This window comes from Ustilaginoidea virens, chromosome 3 (genome assembly GCF_000687475.1).
Source record: "Ustilaginoidea virens chromosome 3, complete sequence".
In the NCBI taxonomy this organism is placed as follows: domain Eukaryota; kingdom Fungi; phylum Ascomycota; class Sordariomycetes; order Hypocreales; family Clavicipitaceae; genus Ustilaginoidea; species Ustilaginoidea virens.
Genome location: NC_057318.1, coordinates 374984 through 385292, shown reverse-complemented (window position 1 = coordinate 385292; position 10309 = coordinate 374984). Strand labels below are relative to the sequence as shown.

Genomic DNA, 10309 nt, shown 5'->3' with positions numbered 1-10309 from the left:
AGCATCATGTACCGAGGGTCAGACTTTCTCAAACGTCTGGAAAAATGGAGAATGGCAATCCCATATCCTGGCACCTGCGGCGCCCAAGCAGCCTGTAGCGCTACCGCGTGTTCCGCTCTAGCCGCTCATCAGTCAGATGCCTGTTGCCACATAACGGAAGAAACTGCTGTTGGTGGAAAAACTACACACGGAGGCGGCCCCGCGTGGCGTGGAAAGCCCAGCTCCATGCCGTCATCGCCCTCCCTTGGCACCACACTTCACCCTTCATCCGACGGGACTAAACGCCCTCACTGGTGCCGCATGCCTATTGTACCCGTCCATGGTAAATCGGGTCTTTGATTTAGGTGGCTTGTTGTAGGCCATACTAATGCCCAAAGACGCGCGCGGAGATGGCGGCCGATGAGAGGGGGCAGGCTAGCCCGCGTCAGACAAGCAAAGACCCTTCAAGTCGTGTCATCCTCGCTCCGTCAACTCGCCATTTCCCCTCATCTCGTCTGGATCTGGATCTGGATCCGTCTCAGCTGACCCGATTGCATACCATTGCTTTGATATATGATCCCAAGACTTTTACGCTTGCCTGCCAGTCCAAGACCGGTCGCTCAACACTAACCGCCGACATCAGCCATGGCTTATCCCGAAAAGTTCAGCGGCTTTCAGGCCCCCAGTGCCGACAAGTGGCTCGAGTTTGAACAGAACTCTTGGAAACCCCGCCCGTTTGGTGATCACGACGTCGACATCAAGATCGAATGCTGCGGTGTCTGCGCCAGTGACATGCATACCATTTCCGGTGACTGGGGTGGCTGTCCCTATCCGTTGGCCGTCGGGCACGAAGTTGTCGGCAAAGTCCTCCAGGTAGGACCCAAAGTTACCCTCGCCAAGGTCGGGCAGCGTGTTGGAGTTGGCGCTCAAGTATACTCTTGCCTGGACTGTCGCCAGTGCAACAACGACAACGAAACATATTGCAAGCACCAGATCGACGCCTATGGTGCGCCATATCTCGACACAGGCTACACAACGCAGGGTGGATACTCGTCTCACACACGCATCCACGAATACTGGTAAGTCGTTGGTGCCCAGATGCCGGTGTTATCGCCTTTGCCCGGAGCGGGAAGCTGAACCGTCATGTCTTTTAGGGTCTTTCCCATACCCGACAGCATCGCCAGCACTGATGCTGCGCCTATGCTTTGCGCGGGCATCACGGTTTATAGCCCTCTGAAGAGGTTTGGCGCCGGACCCGGTAAGAAGGTGGGTGTCGTGGGTATCGGCGGTTTGGGACACTACGCCATCATGTTCGCCAAGGCACTTGGCGCCGAGGTTTGGGCCATCTCTCGCTCCCGCGCCAAGGAAGCAGACGCCAAGAAAATGGGCGCCGACGGGTTCCTGGCCACCAACGAGACGGGCTGGAACGAGCCTCACAAGATGACGTTTGACCTCATCATCAACACTGCCAACTCCTTCGACGGCTTCCAGCTCGGCGAGTACCTGAGCCTTTTGGACGTCCACGGCAGATGGAATTCGGTCGGTCTCCCTGGCGGGGAGGGCATCAAGGTGAACAACTTTGACTTCATCTCCAATGGTTGCAGCATCGGAAGCTCGCACTTGGGCAGCCGCCGTGAGATGCTCGAGATGCTTCAGCTTGTCGGGGACAAGGGTATCAAGTCGTGGGTTGAAGAGATTCCAATCTCCCGCAAGGGATTGCAACAGGCCATGGAGAAGCTGCAGAAGAGCAGTGTGCGCTACCGGTCGTGCATGGTTGGCTTTGACGATGCATTTGGCGCGTGAGGGGGGCAAATGGTGGTCCAGAGGCGGCCATAGGCGAGTAATCAATATATGCATTGCCGGAGCGAACAGCTTTGGCTGGTCTATAAGTTGACGACCAACGGTGCGTGCAGCATCCGCTCGTATGTCTTTCGACCTGAGGGAACAACGAACACCGTACGAGTTACGGAGTAGTTACGTAGGTAGACATTGACGGCAGGCGGCTGCTTCAACCCCATCCCCGACACGGGAGACTGACAGTCTTTTTCGATGATCCAGTCCTTTTTCCCCCAACCATCACGGCCGAGCAACCTGGAGACGCGCCATTAGCCATGACTCGCATTCGCCACGTTTTATAATCCCACCTCCTGTCCTCAGCCCAAACGTCGTTGTCAAAGGTGACCCGTGGGAAGATCGCCCTTTGTTCCGTCTTCGGCCTCTGCCTCCACAACATGCCACGCCGTTTGCCACACCGTGGACTGGCCAGACATGCATCGACTTTATTGATTTATCCTCGTCGCGAGAGTAAAGGTGATGAAGCGATTTCAATCAAGGGCTGACCCTGCGACACTAGCACGCTGGGACACTCGAGCGTCTGCATCGCGGTGAGCACAACCTGAATCGTCATGCGTCGTGGAGCATGTGTGTCTTGCGCTGCGGACCAAATGACATCATCAGATTCAGCTGGGCCGATTGGCAGCCATTGCTAAGTGGAGTGTTGCCAGAAGAAGCAGCACATTCGATTGGCGAAATCATCACGAATCTGTTAGCGAGATCCAATCTCGTCTCGATTCAAATCTTTTGACAAAATGATGAACGACAAATCATATGCGACTTGACACTCGTTGGCCATGTCCACAACATGGAAAGCCACGGATAAGGGAGCGAATATTTCAGTAACCATGAAAAAGGCGAGCAACTTTGTCACTGAAGCAGGCTGGTTATGGCCCATATCACAGTCAATCCGACTGCCATTGCACAGGCGGTTGTTCAAGTCAACTGAGCCGCCATAAACAGAGGGTATCATGCCAAGCCCCTCGCATCCAACACGAGACGACGCCACCAGTTGGCAGCAAATTCCGGCTCGGAAGGCACTCATTCACGAGGAAAATTTCCTCCCGGCTAGAAACGGGAGCAAGGACGCAACGTTTCCTTTTTAGCCGTTCTGGCTGGCGCATAATGTGAAGCAAACTTCGTATGTAACCCGCTTGCACTGTGCTCACAGCTCACACGCATCGCAGCCCGTCACGCGGAGAACCTGGCTTGACACGTCGCAGAACCCAGGCAGCGGGCGAACCGGTGAGGGCGTCCCGCCATTCCCCAGGCCAAGAAATGGCTTACCAGGAGGAATTACCAAGAAAAGTAAAACAGGTCTCACGGGCTCGACGTTTACGAGCTCGACAGTGGACTGCTGAGTGAAAAGGGGCTTGAAAATTCTCGGGGTGACCAACCACATCTGTATCCACAGGAGGGCAAACCAAACTTTAATTGGACTTTTGAAAGCGGCACGCCGTTGACGATTTCTTGCGAACGGTTGACGGTGCTAGCTGAGAAGCATGGCGTTACCCAAAGACATGTTGATTGTCTCACATAGTCGCTTCAGCTCATGCAAGGCACCGGAACAGGCATCACGCTGCCTACAACGGCAGCTCGAAAACGTTGTACGGAGCTCGCTGTGCAAATTGCGTTGACGCCATCGGTGGACACATCGAACTGAGGATCCAAGATCTGAGCGACGGATGGCAGCGTGGACGAAATGTAAGGTTTGCGAGAGTCTATATAAGCCCTCGTGGACATTCGAATTTCGTCTGAGAGAAAGCATTCCAGTTCCCATCGACCCTACTCTTCATCATCCCTTCTTTTTCCTCTTTTAATCGGCAAACGGAAAGAAAACTCAAAGATCAGCCTCTCGTTTCACCATGTCCGAGCCTGCTCTTCGTCGCCCCGCGGAATGGTCGCCCCAGAAAGAGACCATTCTCGCTTGGCCCGGCTTGGAAGGGAGCCTCAAGGACCATCCTGAGAGACTGGCCCGCATCACATCGGAAATATCCACGATAGCCAGGGCAACTGCGCATTTCCAGCCCGTGACCCTGGCCGTGGGCCAGGAGCGCTATGAAGAGGCAGAGATTGAATTCGACGAAGTCACCACTCCTTTCCCCATCAAATTGCACAAAGTTCAAGGCACAACCCTGGACAGTCGGGTGAGGGACTTTGGTCCCACGTTCGTCGCCAAGGGCTCTTCCGGCCTGGTAGGCGTCGACTGGAACTTCAACGGCTGGGGCCACAAGGAAGCCACGCCAACAAGCACCAGCTTCGCGAAGACCCTGCTGAGGGACCTCCTCATAGAGCGGCTGCAGGCCTCCATCGTGGCTGAAGGCGGAGCGCTCGAAACCGATGGAGAGGGAACGCTCCTCGTCACGGAGAGCTCGTTACTCAACGAGAACAGAAACGGCGGCAGGTCACGCCAGGATATAGAAGGCGAGTTAATGCGCACCCTAGGCGTAGAAAAGATCATCTGGATCCCCGGGAGGCGGGGAATCGACGTCTCCGATTGCCATATTGACGCGCTGGCTCGGTTTGCCCGGCCGGGGGTCGTCCTTCTGAGCAAAGCGAACGAGGTCAAACCGACCGACTGGACGGTGGTCTACGAGGAAGCTCTTGAGATTCTGAGCAGCGCAACCGATGCAAAGGGACGGCCTTTTGAGCTCATCGAGGTGGAGGAGCCGGACGAGGATCTCTTCGAAACGAACTCAGACGACGTGTTTCCTGTGCGGAGCTACGTCAATTACCTTTTGGTTAATGAGGGTGTTATCTTGCCGCAGTTTGGGGATCCGGCTCACGATGCTGCCGCCATACGTGTGGCGCAGAGTGTTTTTGGGGAAGAGAGGAGGATCTATCCCGTATTGATTGAGCAACTGCCTCGTCTTGGAGCAGGCATTCACTCTTCGGGTCAGGAAATCCCGCTCTCTGGTTGATTAGGACAGGTGGATAGCGAGGCGTTTCGACCGTCACGGAAAGCATCTGCAAGACAGACATGCTGAAGAGAAAGCTGTAATGAATGTGATGTATTGCCTCATTTTGGGGGAGCTATCCGGGCTTGCGTGACTTTACCTCGAAGCACTTGGGATTGTATTTGTGAACTCCCTGGTTTCCGCGTTAAAACATGGAGAAATGTGCCAGCTTGATTCATTTACAACGTAAATCTTGTAGCAAGATTCGGCTCTGCTGCGCCCCCGACTCACCAAGCCGGACCCTGACTGGTAATCGGCTTGAGACCCACGCCCGGCTCCGACAGTCGTGTCTAAAGGCATTTGCCGTCATGGGCTCAGGAACGCTTGACATCGACCTGTGAGGTGAAGTAGATGGCGGCACGCGCATGTCGGCTTGCCGCTCGTAGAGGTTGCACGGTTTTGGCGGCAGCGGATGCGACATTGATGTGAAACAGAGGCCGAGATTCCGCGAGATGCGCCGAGGAAACCGCGGAGAGATGCTCATGCGCTTCGAGAAACGGTGCCGTCACCGGAGGTAGGCGTAACCGCCGCGGCCAGGGGTCTTCCCGACTGGTGCTCAGCGCCACCCAACAAGTCCGGCCGGGGCGAACGAGGCCGTTCTAGGAAATGCCACGCGCCTCGCCGGATTGCCGGTCCGTCCGGAGTTGGGCAGTGCCCCAGCCACAGTGTGCATATCTGCTGCCTTTGTCTTGCTGAGACGGCGAGTAGCTCCAGCAGTCTGCTAGGTGTTGTACAACGTGGGAAAGTGATGGAGAGTGCAAGTTCGTGCAGTGTACGTTTGCGCCAGGGGAATGAGCTAGGCACTTGTGGTGGTGCGCCCGTCGCCTTTGCCCCGGTCTCTGGACGGGTTGAGCAGCCGCAGTATTCAGCAAGGCCGAGGGCGAGAAACCATAAGCAGTGCGCACTCAAGCAGGAACCCTCTTTGCAGAAGTTTGCTCTCGCGACCTGGCGACGTGGGACCTGGGAAAGCGCAGGATCACGCAGGTGCTTTGATCTGCGTTGCAGGGGCGGACTGGGGTGGACGGAAACCAGCACCACCTTGTCGATTAGAATCGTAAAAGGAGGTCAGCATGCGCCCTTGGGCTGGGTGGTCTTTCCACCTCTGATGCCAGGAAAAAAGAATGCCAAGGCATGCCCGTCTGCATGCAGGATACTCCGGGGACCACGCTGTATGGGCCCCGTTCCCAAGCAACACAAGAGATGCCAAAAGGTTTGACAGGATGAGCGCAGGACGAGTATTCTACGGTGGGGGAGCAATACGCGCATGCCGTAGGATTCAAAGCTGCCGAAATCCCCAGGACGGAGAATATGCGCGGCATCGCGGTGGTATATCAGACGGTAGAACCCATCGGGGTCAGCGGGTGGCCACTTGCATAGCCTCTGGATGCGCTCTGCAAATCCTATAGATATGTAGCACCTGGAGGTCGATAAATTGCACAGGTTACGGTTCACCATCACGCGCAGAGACTGGTCGCCCGTCTCGTGCATGGAAACGAATTATTCAAGCATACACCGGTTAACCGGTTGACGGCACAGCCGGCGACAAGACTACCGAACATGCCGGGCAGGAACCGAGCCTCGACGCCCACATTCGACCCCCGTCCGTCCCGCCTGGCCCGACCCCGTATGCACCACGGCACCTAATCTACGTCAAGGCACACCCGACGCTCCAGCTCATCTGTCAAGCCAGGTGCCGCTCCCCAGCCGCCCCTCGCACCTGGAGCCCTCGCCATCGTCCTCCATCTTGCAGCAACCCAGCTGCGTGGCGAGGCCTTGTCTCGCATCCGCGCCCGCAACTGCCCTGCCGGGATTCAGACCCAGAGCCGAGCAGAACGAGTCCGGGTCGCGGCTCGCACCGGCGTTCCTCCAGTCGTCCGAGAAATCCCCCGGCCGGACGCCAGGGGCGCTGCGGAACCAGTCCTCCCCGACCGCTGCTCCGGCGTACGCCAAGTCGTCCAGCGGAGGGCCGGCGTCGCCGAGCTCGACGTACAGAGACTCGAGGAGGTTGATGTGGCACACGAGGCGCCTCAGGTCGTGGTCGGCCTTGGCGGTCTCCTGGGATATCTTGGCCTCGGCGATCAGGGCGACAGCGCAGGGGGGCTTGGAAACCAGGCCTAGAGTCGACTTGCTTTTGGGGGCGGGACTTGCTTCCGACATGGGTTCGGGGGGGAGGTGCAAGTCCAAGACTCCATGAATCGGAGGCAAGACGGGGAATTTGGAGATGCTGATGGATGCGGGGGAGTTGTTGTTGCAGCGAGGGCGGGATATTCAGTCCGGAAGAGAAAAAAAAAAGGAGGGGGGGGGGGGGGTTGTTCAGCAAGCCGTGGCCGTGGCTGTGTCTAAGCACCTGGGTTTTCTTGTAGTTGGCGACTATGGACTAGGCTTGCGATGGAATGTATGTACAGACGACGCGGGAATGGTCACGGAACCAAAGCCTATGCATAGCTGATGGCACAATAGCATGAATGCGTCTTTGTCGAGCAACCCCCCAACGCGCTCCAAATCCGCCAAGGCCGGGCAGCGCCCGGGGAATATATGCGCAGACCTGGACCCATGGAACAAGCCAAGTTAACCGGCTCGTCGCCTCTGCGCATCATCCCCAATCCCCCGGGTGGAGTGCTCCGCGGCCGGCCAAGCCCAAGCCATCTTCCTCGGCTGGCGCAGTCTAGACTCTGCTGTTGGATGCCTGGCCTCCGCCGCAAAAAGCTGCCACCCGAGCCAGAAGCCAAAGAGCGCCCCCCCTCCCTCCCCCCCCCCATGCGAGAGGATGGTTGTCCCCTGTCAGCTGATCCGCAATCTCCATCGGGTCCGTTGCATGCCGTGGCTGGGTTCCGAATCGTCACACATGAACAAGTGGCGTCGGCGAAGAAAACTCTCCCCACCATCATATTGCGACAGGTCAGAAAGGTCGACCGGCAAACATTGGAGTTTGAGGGGGGGGCAAACTTTGCTTTCTGCGCTTCTCTGGACGACGTCGGGATCTTCCCCCAATGCAACTGCTGCGTGACGTAGGGCTGAAAGAGCTTGATGGGGCGGTTGCTGATGGGAAGCGGTTGTGCAGATGGGGATCGGTTGATTTTTCAACCGCCACTAGGTCCTATGGATACCACGCGGGATAAAGAATCGAGCAGCAGTGACCCAAGAGATGCAGATGCCGGAGGGAGCTGGCCTTGCCTTGGCCCAGTGTGATGCCAATCATCGCAGCATGTCACGCAAGGCGGAAGGCGTTGATTTGCTGATGCCTTGTAGAATCGCTTGGTGAATCTGCTCGACGCCCGCCCAAGCTTCGTTCATTCACAAAATCAAGCCCGTTTGGCCAGATTATCTCGGGAGCAAACATCATCACCCCCTCAACGAGTCGCCCGCGACATGTAAAAATAAGAGTGCGATTCAGCAGCTCATCTCATCCTGCAAGTCCTGCAATATACCTGCAAAACCCATGCCCCCAACCCACCCGCCTGGCAATCTGACCCAGGTCCACCGGCTGCTATTGCGCCCACGACCGCTTCAGCGCCCTCAGCTCCTCCGCCATGGAGCAATTATCCGCCTGGAGCGCCTTGAGCTTCCACCGCGCCCATCTCAAGATGGAGCCCTTGCTCCTGCCCCTCGACCCTTCGACGGCGACCCCACCGTGCGCGGCGTCCGTCCCGTCTTCGCAGTCGGCCAGGGCATCCAGCAGCATCTGAAAGTCATTGTTCAGCCGGTCGCGGTAGTTCTTCTCGACCTTGTTGTGCAGGTAGGCTTTCCCGCTCCTCTTGCCCGCCGCCGCCCGAGGTGCCTTTGGGCCGGCGTCTGCCTGTCCTCCAGACTCGGGCCTAACGGCGGCGGCGGCTTCGGCTTGGCCGGAAGCGTGCCTGGGGCGTGTATGCTGCGTCCCGTCGCGGCTGGGGCTTTCTTGTCCGACGTGGGAAGCGGCCGAGGGCGCGGTTGCGGTCTCTTGGCGAGGGGGGCTGACGGAGCGGCGGTTGGGGCTGCGCGAGGAGAAGATGCTGGGGGAAGCGACGCTGGCCCAGGTCAGATGGAGCGGATGGCACGGGGAACCGAGCTGGCCGTGAAGCTGGGCTGTATCGTCCAGCGGTGCAAGGGGCCGAGGTGGACTGTCGAGTCCGGCTCCAATCCGCATCCGGCCCGGGTTGGATTCGGCTGCTGGGAGATGGCCCGGGAACAGGACGTCCGGGCTGTGCGGGTTGCAAAACGCCTTTGCATCGCACAAGGGGCTGCACGGGAACATGCTCGCCGCCGACAAGCTCGAGTCCGAGGCTGGAGTCTCCGACACAGGCCCGGTGGACGAGCTGGTAGAGCCTACGTCCTGGGTCGCGACCAAGTTAGCAAACATGATGCCTCGACAGTAGGCAGGCAGGCAGGCAGGGCATCTCCGTCTTACCGAAATACTGCAGCAGTCGTTAAAGTCTAGCCACAGAGGGCCAGCAGCAGCGGCAGCATCCATGGCGTATTTTTCAAAAACTCGGAAGCAAACGTCTCACAAGCTGTACAATCGCCCTCGGGGGGTGGCAAAGTAGAGAGTATCACAGGAGAACGACGGGGGGCCTTGGGCAAGTCGCCGCGCGGACGCGATTTCCAGCTTGGCCGTCCGTCTTTTCTCTCTTTCTTTCTCTCTTTCTTTCTTTTTCGCGCTCACACGGGGAAATGACTGAAGCTTTGTGTTTTCGAGAGAGGCCGGTTGGTACAAGACCCATCGTTTTATTCGCCGCCGCCTCTTGCGCAAATGGGCCGTCCGCCGCGCACGGCGTTTGTCGGCGGAATCTTGATTTTCTGCCACACCAGGTGCCACTCCGGCAAAAGCCAGCACACCACCAGCGTTTTGGGGGAAACGTGGGAAGAACGTTTCGTTGGTAGGGGGCTGCCGCTTGGCCTTGTGCTCGGTCAGCTCGGTCGCCGCCCATGTGGTCCGATCCAGGACCACCTTGATTCCAGCGGCGCCGTGGTCGCCCACACGTAGCTATGCGGTCATGCGGAGGGCAGAGCAAACAAACACGCGCCTCGTCACGGGGACCTTTCTTTGATCTCGGCGTGACGGACGGGGCTCTGGCGTGGTGGATTTCAAAGGGGCAGGCAAAAGGCTGGCGGCCGTGGATCCGAGGTGGCCACGGTTTCCCATCGTTGTATAGGGTCAACGTTGTTGCCAACTTTGGAATTTTTTATTTCCCGGTCCCGCTTGCCGCAGAGATTGTCTTATTGTACGCTCCGGCCCTGCCGGTGGGCAGGCAGGCAGGTCGTGCTCTTTTCGCCCATCTTGTCGAGGTCGAAGAAAGCATGCTTGCTGACGGCAATAGGGCATCTTTCAGGGCATCCTGCCAGGGGTGAAATGCAGCAGCGCAATGGTGCTAGAAAAGGAAGGTGATGATACTGACCATCTAAGCCAGCTTGACGAGCTGGGGAGATGTATGTGAGGCTGCTGGATGAACTCATGGGGCCGGCTGGCAAACAGCTCGGCTCGTCAAGCAGCGCACAGCAAAGTATACAAAAGGCTGCTCAGGCGCTGCATGGGGAGCGCACGTGTTATGGCTGCCAAAGGATTG

At 57.9% G+C, this 10309-nt stretch overlaps 4 protein-coding genes across 4 annotated transcripts; 2 read left to right on the top strand and 2 right to left on the bottom strand.

Annotated features, from left to right (window-relative positions):
• Positions 1-624: 624 nt before the first annotated feature.
• Positions 625-1782, top strand: UV8b_03405 (uncharacterized protein; the record flags this gene model as incomplete). The annotated part of the gene is made up of 2 exons (XM_043140903.1): positions 625-1058; positions 1134-1782. The coding sequence occupies 2 exons, from the start codon at positions 625-627 to the stop codon at positions 1780-1782; spliced, it is 1083 nt and encodes a 360-aa protein (XP_042996837.1).
• Positions 1783-3677: 1895 nt separating this feature from the next.
• UV8b_03404 (uncharacterized protein) lies at positions 3678-4733 on the top strand (the record flags this gene model as incomplete). The annotated part of the gene is made up of 1 exon (XM_043140902.1): positions 3678-4733. One exon carries the CDS (start codon positions 3678-3680, stop codon positions 4731-4733), a length of 1056 nt encoding a protein of 351 aa, XP_042996836.1.
• Positions 4734-6443: 1710 nt separating this feature from the next.
• UV8b_03403 (uncharacterized protein) lies at positions 6444-6926 on the bottom strand (the record flags this gene model as incomplete). The annotated part of the gene is made up of 1 exon (XM_043140901.1): positions 6444-6926. The coding sequence occupies one exon, from the start codon at positions 6924-6926 to the stop codon at positions 6444-6446; it is 483 nt and encodes a 160-aa protein (XP_042996835.1).
• A 1330-nt stretch (positions 6927-8256) lies between these two features.
• On the bottom strand, positions 8257-9216 carry UV8b_03402 (uncharacterized protein; the record flags this gene model as incomplete). Its single annotated transcript, XM_043140900.1, has 2 exons — positions 8257-9078; positions 9154-9216. 2 exons carry the CDS (start codon positions 9214-9216, stop codon positions 8257-8259), a joined length of 885 nt encoding a protein of 294 aa, XP_042996834.1.
• Between the last annotated feature and the right edge of the window lie 1093 nt (positions 9217-10309).